Source organism: Paroedura picta, chromosome 3, assembly GCF_049243985.1.
Source record: "Paroedura picta isolate Pp20150507F chromosome 3, Ppicta_v3.0, whole genome shotgun sequence".
Classification (NCBI taxonomy): domain Eukaryota; kingdom Metazoa; phylum Chordata; class Lepidosauria; order Squamata; family Gekkonidae; genus Paroedura; species Paroedura picta.
The window spans coordinates 9,036,407-9,059,232 of NC_135371.1; the positions used below are offsets into that span (position 1 = coordinate 9,036,407).

The 22,826-nt window shown below is 49.8% G+C and overlaps 2 protein-coding genes across 4 annotated transcripts; both read left to right on the forward strand.

Annotated features, from left to right (window-relative positions):
- The first annotated feature begins 479 nt into the window (after positions 1-479).
- Positions 480-5,731, forward strand: ATP6V1G2 (ATPase H+ transporting V1 subunit G2). The gene is made up of 3 exons (XM_077331264.1): positions 480-649; positions 863-963; positions 3,703-5,731. The coding sequence occupies exons 1-3, from the start codon at positions 568-570 to the stop codon at positions 3,874-3,876; spliced, it is 357 nt and encodes a 118-aa protein (XP_077187379.1). The 5' UTR covers positions 480-567; the 3' UTR covers positions 3,877-5,731.
- Positions 5,732-7,973: 2,242 nt separating this feature from the next.
- DDX39B (DExD-box helicase 39B) lies at positions 7,974-20,977 on the forward strand. 3 transcript variants are annotated; one of them, XM_077331094.1, is made up of 11 exons: positions 7,974-8,121; positions 12,200-12,469; positions 12,604-12,731; positions 12,887-12,979; positions 13,354-13,537; positions 14,816-14,934; positions 16,654-16,785; positions 17,886-17,995; positions 18,264-18,408; positions 18,704-18,851; positions 20,170-20,977. In XM_077331094.1, the coding sequence occupies exons 2-11, from the start codon at positions 12,259-12,261 to the stop codon at positions 20,184-20,186; spliced, it is 1,287 nt and encodes a 428-aa protein (XP_077187209.1). In that variant the 5' UTR covers positions 7,974-8,121; positions 12,200-12,258; the 3' UTR covers positions 20,187-20,977. The 3 variants fall into 3 exon arrangements, with proteins under 3 accessions (XP_077187209.1, XP_077187210.1, XP_077187211.1); XM_077331095.1 differs by having other exon boundaries at positions 8,101-8,229; XM_077331096.1 differs by lacking the exon at positions 7,974-8,121 and having other exon boundaries at positions 12,282-12,477.
- The last annotated feature ends 1,849 nt before the right edge of the window (positions 20,978-22,826 follow it).

Consider the following 22,826-nt stretch of genomic DNA (forward strand, 5'->3'; position numbering starts at 1 on the left):
AACATTCTTCAGGTTTTGAAAAGCCCCCAAAATGGCGTGATTGTGCAGAATGAGGTTGGGAAGTATAGCTGTACCTCCCCTTGCCTCCCCCTCTAGGCCCATTATTACCCATTTAGGCAACCCAGGGCCATCAAGAAACCCTGGTTAAGAAAGACTGCTATATCTTGGGACAGTGATTTTCACAAGAGATATATATTTTTTTTAACTTCAAACTTTAATTGTGGAGCCCTTTCCCTTTATATCTCCGCAACGAAAGGGGCTAGAAACGGACTTTTCTTCCTTACAAGAACGACGGGAATCCAGATAACCTAACAGTTTGCTACAACTATATCTGCTATCTAATATTATACTAAATATTAATAATAAAAATCCCAATAACCCCCCCCCCCAAAGCCCTCCAGTGGCAGGGGGGAAAGAACCAGGCTGTCCACAAGCATATCGCAGAATACTGACAGATCAGGGAAACGGAGGAGCACTAGGACCTTGGGCTGCCTCGAGAGGGACGTGGTACCCGGCTCAGCGGATGCAGGGATCTTCCTCGGGTTGGAGCATCCTTGCTACAGAACCATGGCCAGCCAGACCCAGGGAATCCAGCAGCTGCTCCAGGCTGAGAAGAGGGCTGCAGAGAAGGTGGCAGAGGCCCGGAAACGTAAGCCGACGGTCCTCTGTTCTAGCGGGTTTCCCATGGAGGTGGTGGGAGGGAAGGCTGAGAGCCAGAGCCCCCCTGGAACAGAACTGTGGAGTCATAGGTTGCAACGGGTGGGAAAAGGAGGTGGGTTGGAGATGCCATTGGAGGGAACTAATAGTCTCTGTCTCTCTCTCTCTCCCCTTTTTGCCTGCCCTCCACCCCCCCAACTCCCAGGGAAGGCACGGAGGCTGAAGCAGGCCAAAGAGGAGGCCCAGGCTGAAATTGAGCAATACCGTTTAGAGCGTGAGAGAGAATTCCAGCACAAGCAGCAAGCGGTGAGATTTTGGGAGGGTGGTGTGCTTGACCAAAGTGGAGGCTGGGTCTTATAAGCAATGAACACAGGACTGCTCCATTTGGGGACGTTTAAGGAGGCATTTTGGGCCTCGAGTAAGGTGACCAAATTGTCCCACTTTTGGAGGGACGTCTAGGGGGGCACCTGGCAAATTGTACTTATGTTGACATTTAAAAATATATAATACTATTTTTGCATTCTATGCGTTCTATTAAAATTTTTGTTGCTCCATACAGACCAAATTTTAATCAAGAACACCCCCCCCCGGTCAATGGTGTCCCGCTTTATCAATGTTAAAATCTGGTCATCTTAGGCTTGGGGGGATTTGTGAGCAGAGCAGTTATGAATTGACCCACGCAGGAGAGCCAATAACACCGTTCCCCACAGATTACTTCTCCCCTAGAGAGGTTTGGGGTTTGCGATTTTATTTTTGGATTTTAAGCCGGAAATGTTTTTTTAACTGTTATGACAGGCCGCCTTGAAATGCAAGGGAAGGTGGGCTATGAATGATTTAATAATCAATGATTTAATAATCAATCGCTTTAGGATGCTTAGGGCTAATCCTGCGTTGAGCAGGGGGTTGGACTAGATGGCCTGTGTGGCCCCTTCCAACTCTATGATTCTATGATTCTATGAATAACAATAGTACTTGGGCCCTGAGAAGGCCTGGAGAAAAAAACATCATATCCCTTGTTGAACGGAGAACTCATGGGCATCTCAAGCTTGTCACAGCCCAGAGGTTCATTATATCACCTGGCAAAATAACATCACATTACTTTTCTATTATTTTTTAAGATCCCATCGGAGGATCTGTGAAAAGAAGAGTTGGTCATTATACCCTGCTTTTCACTGCCCAAAGGAGTCTCAAGGTGGCTTGCCTTCCACTCCCTCTGAGGTACATGGGGCTGAGAGAGCTCTGACAGGACTACTCAGTGAGAACAGTTCTATCGGGGCTGTGACTAGCCCAAGGTCACCCAGTGGGCTGCATGTCGAGGAGTGGGGAATCAAACCCAGCTTGCCAGATTGGAAGCCGCTGCTCTTAACCACTACGTCAAATTGGCTTCCGAAGTATTGAAGAGAGAGGCTGAAATCCAAATCTCTGTTCAACTCTTGAGATTAGCAAGGGTGGCTAGTCTCGGGGGTGGGGGGAGAATTACAGATCTCTGGGAATTACAAATGATCTCCTGACTGCAGAGAGCGGGTCACCTGGAGAAAATGGCCGTTATGAAGGTTGACCTGCATGTATCTCACGGACGGCCCTCGCCTCCCCAAACGCAGCCCTCCCCAGGCTCCAGGTTCAAATCACCAGGGATTTCCCAAGCATTATAAAATCTATTCACTTTCCTTTGAACATTTCAGTACAAAAGACCAGTGGAAATTAGGATCTTTTAAACATTTATTTACAATCGTCAGTTGCCAGCTGAGGCATGTAATTTGAGGGGAGGTCGTTTCAGAGGGCAGCCGTATTTCAATAGAACAGATTCATTAGAGAGCAAGCGTTTGAGGATGCTAGGCCCCAAGTTGGAATTATGGCTCCTTGGAATTATAGCTCTTACGCAGACTAAAGAGATCAGTTCTCCTGAAGAAAATGGTTGCTTTGGAGGGTGAACACCATAGCATTACATTTTACTGAGCTGTGGCAATAGCATTCGTATGTTTTGCCATGGTACTGGGATAGCAGTTTTTGAAGGCGTGTACCTCTGAATATAATGAGCCTCTTGTGACGCAGAGTGGTAAAGCAGCCAACATGCTGCCTGAAGCTCTGACCATGAGGCTGGGAGTTCAATCCCAGCAGCCAGCTCAAGGTTGACTCAGCCTTCCATCCTTCCGAGGTTGGTAAAATGAGTACCCAGCTTGCTGGGGGGTAAACGGTAATGACTGGGGAAGGCACTGGCAAAACCACCCTGTATTGAGTCTGCCAAGAAAACGCTGGAGGGCTTCACCCCAAGGGTCAGACATGACTCGGTGCTTGCACAGGGGATACCTTTACATCTGAATATATCACTTCCCCCTTTCTCCAGGCAGGGAAATTGGGGGGGGGGGAAGGTCTCTGTCCTTTTAGGATGGACTTTATGAACAGGCAAGGAGAAAAGGAAAAACCAAATCAACACAAATGATCCTTAACTACATATTTTTATACTACATGTACTTCTGTCACTTTCCCCTATATTTCATTTCACTTTTTCTTCCACATATACACAACTTCTTGACTGGTCCACTAACACAAATCCCTAGAACAAAGCCTGAGTCAAGGTTCACTTTGAAAACTAGCAGAGTTTTATTTATTTGTTGGTCTTAAAGTTACACTGGACTCACACTGTGTCCTGCTGCTTCAGACCAACAGGGCTACCTACCTGAATCTAATCCCTAAGCCAGTTTGGTGTTGTGGTTAGGAGTGCAGACTTCTAATCTGGCATGCCGGGTTTGATTCTGCACTCCCCCACATGCAACCAGCTGGGTGACTTTGGGCTCCCCACGGCACTGATAAAACTGCTCTGACCGGGCAGTGATATCAGGGCTCTCTCAGCCTCACCCACCCCACAGGGTGTCTGTTGTGGGGAGAGGAATGAGAAGGCAACTGTAAGACACTTTGAGCCTCCTCCGGGTAGGGAAAAGCGGCATATAAGAACCAACTCTTCTTCTTCCTCTAAAATGAGTGCCATTGTTTGTAGCTACCACTGATATGGAATTATCTTGCTTTCCCCCCCCCCCCCCCTTCTAGGCTCTTGGCTCGCAAGGAAACCTGTCTGCTGAGGTGGAAGCCCAGACACGCAAGAAACTCCAAGCCATGCAAGGAGGACAAGCCCGGGGCAAAGATCGAGTCCTGCGCCAACTTCTCACCCATGTTTGGGATGTGCAGCCCCAGCTACACCCAAACTACCGCTTTGCTATCTAGGGGACTCACTGACTCGCCCTGCAGTTACTGCTTCTTGGGGTGGGACACCTCGCCGGCCCCCACCTCCCACTGCCCTCTTGCAATGACAGATCTCCTAATCCCTGGAGATTGAATTTGACAGGCCTCCCCAGAATCTCAGCCCCCATTAGCAGTCCGTGGGTCAAACTAAATGTGGTGGTGTCCTCAGGGTGGCTAGGAGAACCCCACTGTTTCAAAATGCTGAATTGTGGTAGCCTGAGTCACTCTCATCCCCTCTGCTGTGCCTGATCAAGTGCCCCCACAGACCCCCTTCATGGTTGTTTAGGCAAGGCCCAAGAGGTGGGACATGAGCACCGTTCTGTGACTCTGACATGACTTGAGTCCTTCTGACATTTAAAAATTTAAAATTTAAATTTAATTTTAGATTTAATTTTAAATTTAAAATGGCTCCAAGTTCCCCCATGAAAACCACATATCTAGCCTCCAATGACCATTAAGAAGAAGAGTTGGTTCTTATATGCCGCTTTTCCCTACCCGAAGGAGGCTCAAAGCGGCTTACAGTCGCCTTCTCATTCCTCTCCCCACAACAGACACCCTGTGGGGTGGGTGAGGCTGAGAGAGCCCTGATATTCCTGCTAAATCAGAACAGCTTTATCAGAGCCCATGGTCACCCAGCTGGCTATTAAGGCTATGAATCCTATTTCGTAGTATTTATTTTATTTATTCATTTAACATTTTTATACCTCCCTCCCATACGGCTGAGGACAGTATTCACACTCTATATCAAAATCCTCTAGCTGAACTCCCATTTCTTTATTTACTTCATTTACACCCTGTCTTTCTCCCCAACAGGACCCAAAGCAGCTTAAGTCATACTCAATTCCCTCCATCTTATCCTGTCAGCACCCCTATCAGACAGGTTAGGCTGAGACTGTGAGTAGCCCGCAGACATTTGGCAAGCACCCATGGCAGAGCCAAGCCCTGGCATCTTCAGTCAAAGCATCTCTGGAAGCTGGTATTGAGAAATACTCTTTTCCGCTGGAAAGCTACTGACAGTCAGTGTACGCAGCGCTGATCTAGGTAAACCAATCGCCTGACTTGACACAAGGCGGTGTCATATGCGTATACATGTCACAGATGTACACAGAGGTACATGTATTTAAAACAAACAAAAAAATCTTATAGTACCTTCAGCACTCCCCCTTGTACCTGTCTCTACCCAGCTAGTTCTGGGCTCCTCAAACTAGCTGACTTTTCAGGAGGTCTCCAAAGCTGATTTCCAGCAAACCGGGTCTATTTCATTTATTTATTTAATGTATTTTTTTGACTTCTATACCGCCCTTCCATATGGCTCAGGGCGGTTTACATACAACATCATAGGGGGGATATGTGGAACGAGTCAACATACAACATAGTCAATATACAACAATAACAATCCAGCAGTGATCCCAAACAACAATAATATAACAGGAACAGAAACTTGGCTAAACCCCCTAGAAAGGTCAGACTGCTTCAGGCCATGGAGGGGATGTCTGAGGGGGGACCTGTGGTCAGTCTCAGGCCAATGCCTGGTGGAGGAGCTCCCTTTTGCAGGCCCTGCATATCACAATTCCGCACTTCGGTGTCTGCCGCATGACTCTGCCCCATGGCATGAAGGGGCGTGACTTGGAAACCATGTGGTTCCAGGTGTGCCCCTTAGTTTCCTGCTGATGTGTGTCCATGGTCCTGAAAACGTGGCTCTGTGTTTGCTCAGCTTAGGCTGTACCCCGACATTTCCGCTTAATCCTTTCCCTGCGTCCCAGCTTTGTTGATCTACAACCAGATGTTCAAATGGGCATATCTGATCATGATGAATAAAGTTACAAATGGTTAACAACACAGTGGGAAAGTGATCATTATACAACTGTGGGGCAGGACTGTTGGATTCTCTAGCAATTGCTGGCAGGAGCTTATGGGAATTGTAGTCCATGAACATCTGGAGGTCCACAGGTTGACTACCCCTGCTCTAGGATATTAGTGGGATAATTAAAAGGTGGGACCGGTAGCCAGGATTTGAACTTATATTGGGTCAATGGACTGTAATTAAGAAAGGGTAGTACACATTCTGTTGGTTTTTGTGGAAGGGGCTTCAGCATGGAGTCTGTTTTTATGTTGGCTCAGAAGGAGCTGAACCGCAAGGGTTACAAATCAGCACAGCAGGTGTGTTTTTCAGGTGGGAGGAGTTTCATTGAAGGACACCCTGGAGAGGCAGCATAAACATTTCCTAAATAAATAAACAAGTTGCCTGAAGAGAAATATGTCCACACCCAGGGTTTGTGTCAATTGAAAAGCTGGTGATCTGACGGCTGGTACAGGTGGCAGGATGCCAGATTCATGAAGATTAGTGGTACTTGCTCTGGGGGAAGGACAGGTCAGGAAAGTGAAATTAGCAATCACCATCAACCAAAACAGCCACACTTGCTTCCATCCTTGGCATGAGGCCTGCACCTCAGGGAGGCTCCCAGTTTTTCCATTCCTTTGGCAGCAGGCATTTCAAGACGGATGGACGCCAAATGCTACCTTCCGTCTCCACTGGGCAATGGCCTTGCTTGCTTTCCTGAAATGCAGGGTGAGTATTTCAACCTCCAGGTGCACGTGTGGGCTGGAGTTCTTTCAAAGTGCTAGCTTGTACTTTGACCACGAATAAAGCACATTCTCACGCTGAAAGTGCATCACATACATCTTGGTCATTTTCAGAATACATATGTAACTACTGATTCAAATGAGTAGCTGTGTTGGTCTGAAGTAGCACAATACAATCAGAGTCCAGTAGCACCTTTAAGACCAACAAAGATTTATTCAAGGCGTGAGCTTTCAAGTACAAGCACTCTGATTTTATTATGTAACTACTGATTCTGTGAAGGTTCAAGGGGGTGGCAGGTTACAGTGGATGAGCGACAGGGTTGTGCGTGTCCTGCATTGTGCAGAGGTTTGGACCAGATGACCCAAGCAGTCCCTTCCAACTCTATTATTCTATACCGCCATATTATCTCTGTATGTACACGAGGACCTGAAACATGGCTTGAGATCTGAACAAGGAATATATGTCTTGTGAGGCATCATATAATGGGGAACCTGTTACTGCCCCTGCTTCGACAGCATCACACTGAAGAACTGAAATTTAAAGTTTCCAGTATTTCCCTACCAGAAAAACTTTACCTGCTATTCTTGTCATCTTTAGCTGCTATTAAAGACACAGGAGCAGGACTGGCACAAAAACTGGCAACCTATTAAAGACATAAAGGAGTGCTTTGGCACCTTAAGATAAATAGGTTTATTACTGATTACAGCCTGCTTCATCAAAAGTAAAATTATAAATAATCAAATAATAAAGCAGATACATGAATTGGTTCCTCAACCAGCTGCAGAAAATGAATTAAATACATTAAATTAATGTATTTAAATTAATGAATTAAAGAACAGCCGCCAAAGGTCCTGAAATTGATACATTAAATTAATGAATAAATTAAAAAAGATTCATACAGATGTACAGGCACATGGGAATAAAATAACAGAGCCAAAGAGCAATTCTCAGTGGGAAAACTGTGCAAGTGGCAGTGGACAAGCCCCTCTTCCCATCAGCACCAGTTTCCCCTTGCAAATCCTTGCACTTTTGTAACCAACCAAGGAACAAAAAGTCTTCCAGGGCAAAATATTCCACACTAATAAAGGGATTTGTGCAGAAAACTGTCCTTGGCTTGCCACATGTTTCCTAGCAGGGCCTCCTACGCCTTCTGCTACAAGGAAACGTAGCAGGGGGAGCCGTCCCAGGCACAGAATGCAAAGGAAGCCCTTCCCTTATGAATTTCTGCCTGCAAGGCCGCTTGACCCTCTCCCGCCTACGCAGCACTGCCGCGAAATTATTAAAAAACTGGCCTGAGCGGCGCCTCCCCTCAATCCCAGACAGCGGGGGCGCCTATGGCAACCGCCTCCCTCAAATATCCCCTACACAGAGGCAGGCCGACCTTTTCGTGGCCGAGTTGAATCCTGGACAGTTCGCGAGGTTTTCAAAAATTATTGTTATTTAACTTAACCCAGCGGACCTCTACTAATTTTATTTTTTCAAATCAGGCACTGGATTAGACGACCTGCCTTAAAAGCCCGCGGGGTCCTCACGGCGGAGCCGTCGTGGGACCTCGGCCACGCCCCCTCCCTCCCCGGAAGCTGCGCGCTTTCTGCTGCGGCCGCCGCTCGGAGTAGTCGCGGAGCCCCTCCCCCTCGCCGAAGGTAAGAGGCGCGCCCGCCATCGTCTCTCTATCCGCGGTTTCTTCAGCCATCCGCCCCTTAGTCGGCGACAGATGGACTCTACCAACGATTCCCTCTACGATGGGCAGGGTATGGGCGCGGCGGCTCCCCGCCGGGGGCTCCAAAACCGGCCTGGAAGAGCGGGGGGGGGGTTCCTCACTGTGGCAGCGCCGAGGAATGGGAGCCAAGATGGCGGCCGGCCCTTTGTGCGCCGCTTCGCCCTCTGGCCTTGTTCGCAATCCGGCCGCATCGGCGTCGTGCTGCTTTCGGGGCCTTCCGGCCGCGGCCCTTCGGGGAGAGCCGACGCTCCCTTTCCCCGGGAGACAGAAATGGGGCGACGCAGGCTCATGAGGGGGGTCTCCGGGCCTTCCCGCGCTTCCCGCGCAGCAGCCTCCGAGGGGGAACGAAATGGAGGGCCGGGCCGGCATTTAGTCGAGTAGTTTTGGTGGGGAAGGATGCGCCGCAAGGCATCGCAGCGCCCGTCTGAATGGTGTTTGCGGTCTCGCGGCGCGTCAGGCGGAGCTTCGGGGAAAACTTCAACTTGGGCGCGCGTCCTGATGGGGATTTGGGGACTGTCGGGGATTGGAATTGGCAGTGGCTGCGCAATGAATGGCAGGCCGAAAGAGGAGTTGCAGGGGTAGTCAAACTGCGGCCCTCCAGATGTCCATGGACTACAATTCCCATGAGCCCCTGCCATCTGGCAGGGGCTCATGGGAATTGTAGTCCATGGACATCTGGAGGGCCGCAGTTTGACTACGCCTGGTCCAGAGGGACGAGGTGCTCTCTTTTGATCTCTCTCTGTGAGCGATATGTGTGTGGTGTTGTAGAAAGGCAAGCCCTTTCACACTCCCTTGAGTGTTTGGGGAGATTCACAGTGAGGATACACGGTGAAGGGATTAGGGGAGATCATCAGCTGAGTGGGTTGAGGTTCCTTGAGGAATCCCGTGGGCGGACTTAGACAGGTGAGCCGCTCCTGAGTCGGAATCGGGAGTTGTGGACAAGGAGACCTTTGTTGACATCCCCGCCCTGATGATTTTGGTTTTTGGGGCAGGGCGACCTATGTAAGAGGAGTCTGGACTCCCCGCATCGGCCGCCTTTGCTCCCACCCCTCTTGGCCAGCGTTCAAGAGAGGACCGGCCTGTAGAATTTTCTGTCGCCGTGTTTTGCAGGAGTGCAAAAAAATTTTGGTTGAAAGATGCAGGACAGATGTCAGAGCAAATCTGGAAGAATATAGTATTGGCAGAAAAGCCTAAAGGGAACTGGGTTGATTCCAACACCCAAGATGCGTTTATTCCGCTGCCAACCCACCATCCTATCGAGAAGATCATGTTATTATTTACTACCCAACCACGTAGAGATTATTAAAAGTCATATAATGTTCAAACCTGAGATAATTTCATCTGAACCAAGATCAGTGGTCTTTGCTTACGTGGAACGGAAAGCAACTCTAAACAAGTAGGTGGAGAGGATGGAGGCCGTGGACAGAAGGAACTATGCCTCATGCTAGAGAATAAAAGAGTCTAAAGATTTGGATTTACTTATATTAGAAGGACAATAAAATCAGAGTCCAGGGGCACCTTTAAGACCAACAAGGATTTAATCAAGGCGTGAGCTTTCGAGTGCAAGCACCCTTCGCCAGACTATGATCTTCTTATATTAGAAGGGTGGATAAGGAAAGGGGTTCTGGATGAGACCCAAGGCCCTTCAAGCCAAAGGTGTGCTCAAACAGCAGCTGACGAGCTGCCTTGAGGTTTGAGGAAGCAAGATGGCAGCAACACCACCCCCTCCCCCACAATAGATGGGAAGGGAAACACTAATTCTGGCAGGGGCTCATGGGAATTGTAGTCCATGGACATCTGGAGGTCCACAGGTTGACTGCCCCTGCTTTAGTGTATAATGTTATAGATTGTTATAATAAATTGTTCTGATGTTCCATGTAAATTTATGCAATGCTCCATGTAAACCACCCAGAGCTGTAAAGAATGGGCGGTATAAAAATCCAAATAAATACTTGTATCACAGCTTGGAGAAATACATCCCTGCCCCCCACCATTTCAATAGAAAAGCTGGAACAGCTTAAATCCTACAGAAGTCTGCAAGAGTTATGCGCCAGCTCCCAAAAGGTAACATGGGGGAGGGATGCTTAAATTTGCAAGTGTTAAGGAATTGCTGGCAGATTATCCCCCACCCCACACACAGGGCTAGATTGGTAACACCATTCCAATCTAAGCAAACGCCTCCTCCAAACTTAGGCAATTAAGGACAGGGGAACAGGCTGCAGAAAAAGGGTCAGACGTCTTGCTTCCCCATCTTAACTTTTTGCTTATATGTTCCCACTGTCATGATGGTCAGTTCATAGTCTGAGGAAGAGTGCTTGCCCTCGAAAGCTCACGCTTTGAATAAATCTTTGTTCGTCTTAAAGGTGGCACTGGACTCTGATTATATTGTTCTCCCATCCTTGCAGATCACCCCCAACTTTCTGCTAATGCATCCAATTAGAATCATAGAATCATAATATTGGACGGGACCTCCTGGATCATCTAGTCCAACCCCCTGCACTATGCAGGATACTCGCATCCCAATCGCTCATCTACTGTAACCTGTAAAAGCAAGAAGAGTTTTCATATGCCATAGAACGTTTTCTCCAAGTAATGTTGGTTATATATCTGTCAGACATTTCTGTAGACGGCAGAACCCCCGTAATGCCATTTGTTTCTTATAGCTACTTTTCATAATTAAGTAAAATTTCTGTATCTTATCTTTAGGGTTGCCAGGTCTCCTGTGGCCACTGGCAGGAGTGGGGTGGGGGGGGGATTCAGGACCAATTTCAGAACAACAACAAAGAAATATAAATTCGGCAGATCACCACTAAAAAGCTTTAAAGGAAACTATAAGGTTCAGCCAGATCCCAAAAGACAATCGGTCTAAAACTGTATAAAATTAAAATGCTTAATCAACCTTTACTGCAACCTTAATGGCAGCAACACAAATTTTACCGACATAGACGGTTGTATGGCTTCCTCCGTCCCTTAGCAGCTTCTTTTATCACTTCCCTTGATGGCAGGTCTGAATACCTAGTGCAGGTTGTAAAACTTTACCTCTAATCATATATTATAAATAGGGCAGTAAAGCTAGGAGTGCTCTCTTGAGAGCCAGCTTGGTTTAGTGGTTAGGAGTGGCACAGCTCTGATAAAGCTGTTCTGACAGAGCAGTAATCTCAGGGCTTTCTCAGCCTCACTTATCTGAGAGAGGAAAGTAAAGGGAAGCTGGTTGTAAGCTGCTTTGAGACTCCTGATAGAGAAAAGCAGCATATAAGAACCAACTCTTCCTCTGGTTTTTACCTGCCCACTGTTACAAGGACATAGCCTCTGAGGCAAAGGGCCCTATTTGTAGCAACCTTCCATATAAGAGCTCATCTTTCTTGGTGGTTCTCTAGGGGGAAAAGGTGGCTTTAGCAAGTATTTATTTCTGTCTGGAGCCAGGAAACCTTTATTTTTACATTGGCTTGCCAGCCGATGTCTCAGAGGTTTCATTTAATTATGCTTTTGGCCTACCGCATGTTCAGCTTTAATAAGAAATTTGTTGACATCCCCAGTTTTTGTACACTGGCTCAAACAGATTTAAGCCATAAGGATTGAAATTTATATTTTAAGGTAATTAAGGTAAGTACTGTCAGGTTCTGTGGAAGACACTGGCAAACCACCCCGTATTGAGTCTGCCATGAAAACGCTAGAGGGCGTCACCCCAAGGCTCAGACATGACCCGGTGCTTGCACAGGGGATACTTTTACTGTCAGGTTATTGAAGTGGCCCCGTCCTTCTAAAGGTATTAATGCTCCTTACGAGCCTTTTACAGAGGGCCATATTAATTGAAGTTATCTGATCACTTTTCCATGAGTAAGGTCTGTGATGGGCTCAAACATTTTTTGCATGCAGGCAGAGAGTTCTATCCAGGGGATACAACTGCAGTTTTGCCCTGCAGGGGAGAGAGAGAGCTTTCCCCCATCTTTTTAATATCTATCTAATATATATATACATTGGCTTTTTTTTTTTTTAATCAGGAGGACGCTTTCTCCCGCCTTGAGTTTTCTTTCCGCACCGCTCCTCCCAGTCGATCGCCATGACCGAGAATGACGTTGACAACGAGCTCCTGGATTACGAGGACGACGAGGTTGAGAACCAGGCAGCAGGAGACGGGGTGGACGTCCCGTCCAAGAAGGACGTCAAGGGCTCCTACGTTTCCATCCACAGTTCCGGGTTCCGCGATTTCTTGCTCAAGCCGGAGCTCCTGCGTGCCATTGTCGACTGTGGCTTTGAGCACCCCTCGGAAGGTGAGCTCGTAAGTCCTGGGAGATAATATTTTAGGGAGGGGGTGGTGGGAGGAGCTGAATGCGAGGACTTGCTTGGGGGGGTCCTTGCGGCGGCATTGGCAAAGAGACTGATTTTGCTTCCATTCTCAATGCAGTGCAACACGAGTGTATCCCACAGGCCATTCTGGGCATGGACGTCCTCTGCCAGGCCAAGTCGGGCATGGGCAAGACGGCCGTCTTCGTTCTTGCCACGCTACAGCAGTTGGAGCCGGTCACGGGACAGGTAGGTGCGGGAAGGGGGCCGGCTGCCTGGCGGGAACAGAATCAGCATGACAAACAGCCCAGAGAAGCAGGCTTGGGAGGGAGTTGGCGGGAGTCGCAAGGTCAAAAGTGAAAAAAAGAGCATTCTGTTGAAGGGCATCTCCACCCTTTTGGCAGGTGTCGGTCTTGGTGATGTGTCACACGCGCGAGCTGGCCTTCCAGATCAGCAAGGAATATGAGCGTTTCTCCAAGTACATGCCCAGCGTCAAGGTGAGAGCTGAGTCTCGGGGGCAGCAGGGGGGACCTGGCAGTTGCTTCTGTCGATGGGCACAGTGCTCACTTGCAGTGGCAGGTCCTGTGCCTATAGCATTGTGGAAAGATTTTGGGGCTTGGGGCAGGGCTTAATTTGTTTCTGTGGCAATGGCACCTTCCCACTTTCCTGAGTGTCCTTGTTTAATGCCTGGCAGGCCATTGGGCTGTTCCTCCCTCTATCTTGGCTGCCAGGCTTTGTGTAATGAGTTCAGGTTTTTGCCTGTTGCAGTTTGCTATTTTTGCATAACGGGGTCGCCTCAGTCCTGTCCCCCTCTTTGCTGGCTGATTCCCCTCCAGCTGTCTCAAGCCTTCCTTTCACTTTTCCCGCCCAGGTGTCTGTGTTCTTTGGGGGCCTGTCCATCAAGAAGGATGAGGAGGTGCTGAAGAAGAACTGTCCCCACATTGTGGTGGGGACCCCAGGCCGCATCCTGGCCCTGGACCGCAACAAGAGCCTCAATCTCAAGCATATCAAGCATTTCATCCTGGACGAATGCGACAAGATGCTCGAGCAGCTCGGTGAGCGGGGCATGGGCAGCCAGTGGCGCTGAGAGTCAGGCCTTTGGGAGGGAGGGAGGTGTGAAAGTTTTTCCCCCTGATAACTAGCCCCAGTCCATTCTACACATAGTTTAAAACTATTACTATGGGTCCTTCCTCTGCTGCCAATAGGAACTGCTCCCTGACCACCTCCAAGTGATAACCTTTCAAATACTTAAAGAGTGCAGTCAATGCCCCCTCTCAGCCTCCTCTTCTCCAGGCTGAACTTTCTCAAGTGGATGAAGAGAGTGTTGACTCTCAAAGGTTTGATACCCTAGAAATCTTGGCCGCTTTTAGAGTTCAACGAGAATGCCGATCGAACCCCCAAAGTGAAAACTGAAGTGTAGGTTTGAGGATTTTGTAAAAACGAATAAACGTTCAAACTTCAAGTCCTAAGTCTCTCTACTTTATTATGCAGAAAAAGTGTTCAAATCCAATATCCATGCCAGAATGAGGTTCTGGACCCAACATCAGTTTTCAATGTTTACATCTCTTTCAGTGGCACTCTCTCCATCTAGAGTAAAAGTATAATAATCTTTATGCTTCCATACAGTAGGCGTCACACCTTGAATATCACACTTCTAGTAACAATGTGGTTGTAAGCTTCATCTCTGAACATTTGGGAGCTTTATGGAAGGCGTGCCACTGAAGAAGGTGTAAACATTGAAAATGAAGGTTGAGTCCGGAATCTCGTTTAAAGTTCTGCTGGGCTTGAATCTTACCCTTCTAGCTACAGTATAACTCTCCTGGCTGGGATTAAGACCCAAGAAGGGTACCGCAGGGTTCCTTTTGACTTTTCCTTTTGGAACAGCAGTGACCCTTCTTCCCTCCCTCCTTCCCCTCCCCATTAGACAGGGCCAGGCTGGGAAAAGGTGAAGGGGACCCTCTTTGAATAATGTTCCCATAGGAGACGGTTGAGGGGAACAGGAATATGTGTTTCAAAGAGCAGTCTAGGCTTCTGTTTCTGCCTATTAACTCCTAAGGCCTCTGAGAGCCCAGCAAGGGAGCTGTTAAGGTCTTAAGCTGGAATTACTTAGTTCAGGGGTAGTCAACCTGTGGTCCTCCAGATGTCCATGGACTCCAATTCCCATGAGCCCCTGCCAGCAAATGCTGGCAGGGGCTCATGGGAATTGGAGTCCATGGACATCTGGAGGACCACAGGTTGACTACCCCTGACTTAGTTCATGGGGGCACAGTCTGAGAGAAGGGAAGAAGAGAGGATCCTTGTGAGTTCTGATCTCTGTCCTCTCCCCTCGACAGATATGCGCCGGGATGTCCAGGAGATCTTCCGCAAGACCCCCCACGAAAAGCAAGTCATGATGTTCAGTGCCACTCTCAGCAAGGAAATCCGCCCCGTGTGCCGCAAATTCATGCAAGACGTAATTAAATCCCTTCTACCTTCTTTATCCACCTGGCCGGCCGGCCAGCCTCCCTCCCTCCCTCCCCATCCAGGGAAGGAGCGGGGGCGTGGAGCATAGAACACCACCCTTGCCGACAGCTCACCGGGCCGCACCGCCGCGGCCCGTCGCCTTCCCCGATCCCAGTCAGGCACTCTCAGGGCACACACCTTTCCGGAAGATCATTCGGGTTACGCTAGGCTTGCACACCCACACCCACACGAACGACAGGCCTCTCCCACTAAGGCTGGGGAGCGCTCGGACCGTAACCTGGTTCTGCCCAGCCGGCACGCTTAGCTTAGAGATCGTCCACACCGCCGCGAGGGGATCCGTCCCAGAAGGATCCTCTTGCGCCTTCCACGCCCAGCAGGTGGCGCAGAATTCACCGCGCCTCGCCCGCTGTCCTGTTTCCCTGCGCTCCCTCTGCGTGGATCCACCTGCCCGGTGGCACCGAGTTCCGAAGATCCTGGCCCCCAGACCCACACGTTGCAGAAGATCCTGGCCCACCACACTCCCAGGCAGACGTAGCTCTCGTTTCCTGACCGCCACGCACTCCTCAGGCGCGCACGCACTTGGCCGCACGCACACGTCCTTGCCCTCCCCGCCCGCCCTGGCTGGCACTCCGGAGACCTGCGGCGATCGACTCCTCGCGAGAGATCCGAGGGAGCGGCAGCAGCCAGTGGAGCAGATGCCTGGCGACCCGGAGGAGAAGTTTTTATCCTTTTTTCCTTCTGAACTGGCAAAAGCAATTTTATTTTCTTTCTGAGCTTTTATCGTCCCTCTCTTTTTCCCGCCACCCTACTCGGGGGAAAGGGGTCGGCGTGAATGTCAAGGTTCCCGTGCGGGAGGGGGAGGCTGCCAGCTCATTGCGATAGGAAAGGTGGTTGTGGGGGGATGCTCAGGCTATCAAATAGTGAGACACCGGGGTGAGTTGAAGGTGTGAGTTCCCAGGAAGAAGAAGAGGCCTGATTCAAAGTAGCTGCTTTCCTTTGCTTGGGTGAGTAGATGGCAGGAGAAGCTGTTTCCTCGCTCTGTTTTTGCTAGGCCTTTGGAGGCAGGCAAAATACCAGAGGCCAGGTCTCTAGGCAGTGACCTGGGAGCCTAGTGCATGCTGGGAAGTGTGGGGTGGGGAAGGTGTGGCAGGCCTCTGGAGGAGCCTCATTGCTTAGTTGGCGAGGTCAAAGGGAGAGTATAGTTGAGGGGGCAGGAATGTCTATATAGACAAGTGACCTGTCTAGTCCGTGAATTGTTTTTGGGTGTGGAGTCTAGGTCGGGCAAGAGAAGTTTCCCTGTTGGGTTTGTGGAGGAAGATGCTTGCTGCATTTGAAAACTCCTAACCTGGCCTTCAGAACGGCCAATGGGTTAGCCCCGGGCAGAGAGGGGAAGCCTCGACCACTGGCAGCATTGGCCTTTATCCCAGCATGCTTTGCCTGAGGAGGTCTTAGCTGGAAGGGGGGAAGGACGGTGCTTCCCAGAATGCCTTGCAGGAAGGCTCTAGGCTGTCGGGCCTGAGAGGTGAAAAGAGGGCTAGGCCGTCTCTGCTGCTTCTCTTTCCAGAAGGGAAAGGCAAGGGGGCGTTTGCATTGCCAGCCCGTTAGAGCCGCTGCTCCCGCTGTGCGCGCTTGTGCTGCTTTGTCCCCCTTCCCTCCGAGCCCAGGTCAGCCTTGCCCTGGTCTAACCGGCCCTGGGTTTGCTCCTCAGCCCATGGAGATCTTCGTGGACGACGAGACGAAGCTGACGCTGCACGGGCTGCAGCAGTACTATGTCAAACTGAAAGACAACGAGAAGAACCGCAAGCTCTTTGACCTGCTGGATGTGCTCGAATTCAACCAGGTGCCTCCCCGGGAGCAGGCAGCCGGTGCTTCACGGGTGTCTTTTTTTTGGGGGGTGGGGGCGGGAGGGGTTGACAGCGTTTCTGCTGAAGTTTCTGCTGCTCTGAAAACAAAAAGATCACCTTGGTCAAATGCCCTGGGGGAGGAGGTGGCATCTTTAAACCAGCACAGTTGAGCGATGGGTGGCAAATAGGTGGTGTGTTCTCCGTCAACCACACGGGCGTGAGCGGCCAAAGAAAGCAGGACGCCAAACCCCCTTGGTGCCAGGAGCCGTCAGCCGATGACTCGCTGCAGAGGTTTGGAGGAAGCGGGGTCGGTTACGAAGTGTATTATTTATTAAATTTCTACACCGCCCTCCCAAAACTGGCTCTTGGTTTAATTTAAGGCCACCCCTCCCAGCACAGCAGGCTGTGATTTGGAAAAAAATGGAGTAGGTCCACTGCGGGAGCTTCCGGCTTTCTGCAGGGCCTGCAAAACGGAGCTCTTCCACCAGGTTGAGGCCAGGGCAAAGAGAAGATCTATGCCCCCCCCCCCCCAAGGAGGATACTAAGGAGGGGGGGTACTCCACCATGTTATATCTATAGTGGCCAGCTGTTTTGACCTGGTCCCCAGCAGGAGTAGGTGGGTTGGTTTGGTATCTTGTAATCCGCCACGAGCCGGCTCTGCTGAGAGTGGCAGGCAATAAATGCGAATAATAGTTAAAAAGCAGCCACCTCTTTGCAGGGCCAGTGCTTGACCTGTCCAGCTGGAGATGGCTGCCTGTTCCACGGGGTTTTGAAGGGAGCAGAAATGTTTGAGGCTCCCGGCCAGGAGAGACGGGTGGCACTGGTTAGCCTACCGTTCCGCGATTGATTTTTACAAAGAGAGACTGCTTGCCCTGGGCTGCTTCCCCTAGTCCAGATTCCTGGTTAGAGCCCAAAAGGGTGTGAAAGCAAAAGGTGACCCAGGACCTGAACTTGCTGGCACACAGCTGCTTTTGATCTTCTCGGAGAAGGGACTGTGCAGGAAGGGCTTCTTCGGGCATAACTCCTTGAGGGTCACTCAGGCAGCCCTCGGAGCTGTTGAAGGGATGTGACTGTCGCTCCCCTTTCCCCCATCCAGGTGGTGATCTTTGTGAAGTCCGTGCAGCGCTGCATAGCATTGGCTCAGCTTCTGGTGGAGCAGAACTTCCCGGCGATCGCCATCCACAGGGGGATGCCCCAGGAGGAGAGGTGAGGAAAGCTCCAGGCTGGGATGCAGCCGGGCGGTTCGCTGAGGGGGCTCTCTTGCGATGATGAGTTTGCTCAGACTAGAGTCTCTGACTCCTTCGGTGATGTTTCTCGAAGCCCTGAGCAATGGCCCCTGCAGTAGCCTCTCGGCTGTCGCTTAAGCAGAAGTTGACATATTTACCAGATGTGTGAACGCCATTGGAAAAGGCATTAGAATGTGAACATTAGAATCGTGCACAAGGGACGGTCTTAACTCTCCTGGGTCTTGCAGGTTGTCCCGTTACCAACAGTTCAAGGATTTCCAGCGCCGTATCCTGGTGGCCACCAATCTCTTTGGTCGTGGCATGGACATCGAGCGAGTCAACATTGCCTTCAACTACGACATGCCAGAGGATTCGGATACCTACCTGCACCGGGTGAGCAAGGCGGGCCAGCCGGAGGACGGGCTCCAGAGCCGGGGCCCGAGTTGTTAGGAGAAAAGGCCCCTTGTTGCGCTGATGAGTTTGCTCAGACTAGAGTCTCTGAGATCTGATGTCTCTTTCAAGCCCTGAGCAACAACTGGCCTCGGTGTGTCCGTGTCCTTGTGTCCCTTAGCAGTCTCCTTAGACCGAGAAGGAAAGATGACCCTCTGTTCCTCTTTTGGGAGGCCCGGAGGGCAGGGCGGAAAGCACCCAGTCCGGTCTTTCATTTCCCTTTGTGGGTGCTCCCCAGGTGGCTCGCGCTGGGCGCTTCGGCACAAAGGGCCTGGCCATCACTTTTGTGTCGGATGAGAACGACGCCAAGATCCTGAACGAAGTGCAGGACCGCTTTGAGGTGAACATCAGCGAGCTGCCCGATGAGATTGACATCTCTTCTTACAGTGAGTGGCAACAGGGTGGATTTGGGGGACGGGGGAAGAGGGGATGGGGGGCAGGGGTGGGATTGAGTGGAAAGGCAAAGGTTGGGTGTGTGGAGGAGTAAAGGTAAAGGTATCCCCTGTGCAAGCACCGGGTCATGTCTGACCCTTGGGGTGACGCCCTCCAGCGTTTTCATGGCAGACTCAATACGGGGTGGTTTGCCAGGGCCTTCCCCAGTCATGACCATTTACCCCCCAGCAAGCAAGCTGGGTCCTCATTTTACCGACCTCGGAAGGATGGAAGGCTGAGTCAACCTTGAGCCGGCTGCTGGGATCGAACTCCCAGCCTCATGGGCAAAGTTTTCAGACAGCTGCCTTATCACTCTGCGCCACAAGAGGCTCTTGTGGGGGATTATAGCTGCCTAAGTGTACGGAGTTGTCTTCAGCTTTTTGGAGGGGAGGTGGGGGGGGGTTACAGAGCAGAAAGTGGAGGTTGCTGGCCGGCCTGGTGGGAAACTGCTTAAGGAAGGGAGAGGAGCACCCCCTATGCAAGAAGGTCTGAGGTGTGGTGGGAAGGGGGCTCAGGATCCTCAAAAGCAGGCAGGGAGCTACTAGAGACTAGCCTTTCTCAACATTTTTGACATTAAAAAAACCCTTGAAACGTTCTTCAAACTTTGAGAAACCCTGGAAGGGATGTTAACAGGCCACACCTTCCTGCCACATGACCTGGAAGTTGCATGTCACCAGAAACGACATCACCCGCCCACTCCCATGGCACAGGAAGTGACAGCACAGACACATTTTCAGATTATGAACAGAGCAGGACCTGCCCTCTGTGCTGACTTCACCAAAGGGAGCCTGTAGAAACAAGGCTGAGGCAGGCCTATGCTGTTCTGTCACACCCACCCCCACAGTTAAGTTAAAATGAGAGCTCTTACCTCTCTGGACTCCAGTCGCTGCCACGTGTGACCAGCCTCAGCCAGCAAGGATTTGTACGGCCAGGGCCTCTCCTATTTGTACTCCCTCCAGACCCAAAAGTGGCCCTTTGGGGAGGAGGGTAGACATGACTATCATCCTATATATGGTCGTGTCACGATAACTTTTAAAAACAAATCAAAATTATCTCCCACTCAATCAGTGAAAGCCCTTGGGGGCTGTCACGAAACCCGGGTTGAGAATGCCTGCTATAGGCATCAATTCCTTCGTTATATTTATATACCACCCTCCCCTGAGGCTTCGGGCGGTTCACATGAAATGTAGAGGAACAGGAGCAATACGTTAAACTCAGTGACTATCTCAGATGGATAACAGAATAACAGTAGTGATTTGTTTATCCTTACAGTTGAACAGACCCGATAAAAGGGGGCCTTTCCTCTCTCCGTCGACCTTGGTTTTAATTCCTGACCTCTTCCGCTTCCCTGAAACACGTCACGTTTAATTTCGTTCAACGGAGCACGAAGTGGCTTTGACCGTCCGGAGATCACCCATTTGCTCCACTCCGATGAGGGGGACAGAAGAGCCGCTGTCAGTAAAGCTATGTGTTGTGCTCAGAGGCCTAAGGGGAGAGCCTGCAGGGCGGGAGTCCCATTGCCCAGCTGGCACCAAGAAGAGAAGGTCCCGGAGCCCCGCCCTCCAGGCGGCTATCTCTACTGCCTCCCAGCCGGATGTTGGGACTCCGCCAGTCACATAGCTTCATTTTGCCCTTACGTCGGCATGATGCAGAGATCTGCCTCCATGACGGGAAGCACAAAAGGGGGAGGAGTTTCCGCAGGGGTGCTCCGGGAATCCCTGGCATCTAGAATTACGTTTTTGTTTTCTAGGAAAAAAACCCGCCCTCTTCAGAGGGGGAAAAAACCGAAAAAATACGAACCTTCTTTTTGTATGCCCATTCATGCTGTTTTTAAGACTGTTTTGTGTTTTCCTGTACATGCGTGCCCCCGATATTTTTTTTTAAGCAAAGTTGTCTGCATGTGAAAATTAACCCCCTGTCCTAGGTGGTATATCTTGGCGGGTAAGCTGGTAGCGAAAGACAGATGTATTAGCTGTGGTTCCTTCTATTCCCCCTTGATTTTCCCCCTTTCCCCCATTTTTGGTAATAAAGAAGCCCAGCTCTTATGGGTGTCTAATAATTAAACTAGTCTTGTGAATAACCTGTTGCTGACACAGCTTTGTTCTTTCGTATTGTTATTCCATTTATATGCTGCCCCTTCCCTATGGCTCAGGGCAACTGACAACAGCAATTTCTGAGCCTCTGTCCATTATTTTGGACACTTCTGGGAGAACAGGTGAAGTGCCAGAAGATTGGAGGCGGGCAAATGTTGTCCCCATCATCGAGAAGGGGGAAAAGGAGGATCTGGGTAACTAACGATCTGTCAGTTTAACATCTATAGCTGGCAAAATTTTAGAACAAAACATCAGTCGTTCCTTGAGCAGCTAGAGCGGATGGCTGTAATTACTAAGCATGGCTTTCTCAACAACAAGTCATGTCAGACTAACCTTATCTCTCTTTTTGAGGACATTACTACCTTGCTAAATCATGGGAATGCTGTGGACATAGTTTACCTTGATTTCAGTAGGGCTTTTTGATAAGGTTCTGCATGATATTGTTATTGACAACTTGGTAAAATGCCTTATGGATCCGATTACTGTTAGGTGGACTGAACTGGTTGACAGATCGTACCCAAAGGGTGCTTGAAAATTATTCTTCATTATTCTTCATCTTTGAGAGGAGTGACAAGTGGAGTGCGGCAGGGATCTGTCCTGTCAATATATTTATAAATCATTTGGACTAAGGAATAGAGGGGGTATTTATTAAAATTGCAGATGACACTAATCTGGGAAGGGTAGCAAACACACCAGAGGACAGAATCACAATACAGGATGATCTTGACAGGCTAGAAAGGGGCCAAAATGAATTTCAGTAGTGAAGTTCTTCATTTAGGTAGGATGGGGGAGACTTGTCTTGGCAGTAGTACGTGTGAAAAGGATCTGGGGGTCTTAGACCATACACTGAACATGAGTCAGCAGTGTGACTCGGCTAAAAAGGCAAATGGGATTTGGGGCTGTCTCAAACCGAGTATTGTGATCAGATCACGGGAGATGATGGTACTGCTTTGGTTTGGCCGCACAATAAGGCAACTATCGTACCAGAAGACTAGGTAGCAGGTATGCTGATTTCCAGAGGAGAACCTGTAAATAACCATCCTAGATAACAAATGAGGAACTGTAAGAAGACCATGTTATTAGACACAGGACCAAAGCCTGCAGAGGGAAATACGCGTGGCTCCTGCAAAGGGAAGTCCTCCATCAACATTTTGGAGTTCTTCGTGGTCCACTTGGCTTGAAAGTTGGGGGTCATTTAAAACGGGTAATCTGTGGTCCTCCAGATGTCCATGGACTACAATTCCCATGAGCCCATGGACGTCTGGAGGACCACAGGTTGACTACCCCTGATCTGGCACCGGCAGCTCTTCCATTTTGGTGCCTCTACCTCTGCAAACAACTCCTCCCAGCCACTGGAAACCTTCAAAAACCCAGCCATTCGCCCTAGGAAATCATGGACCAGAAAATTGCCAAAACCCTGTGAATTGAAATATCGTGGTATTGGGAATTCAGGAACACTTGGTGCAATATACCCGAGTCTGGAAAAATATTTTTATCCCTGTACTCTTCAGAACTGTGGTATGGATGGGCCAGATTAGCCTTATCTCATCAGAGCTCGGAAGGTCAGCATGTCCACTCGGCATGATGTCATCCGTTCTGTTATGTCCGACCCTCGGCGATTCTATAGGAAAGTTTCTGCCATGCATCTCTGTCAAGGACCGCTTCTTTCAGTTGGTTCGTGGTCATCCCTGTGTCGAGCCAGCGGATCCTTTGGCGACCACGTTTCCTTTTGCCGCTGACCATGCCGAGCATTAATGATTTTTCTGAGTTGAACTAGTCAGTATGGCAACAGTAAAATGGCTGCTTTAGGGGGATGAACTCTATGGCTCAGGTCCT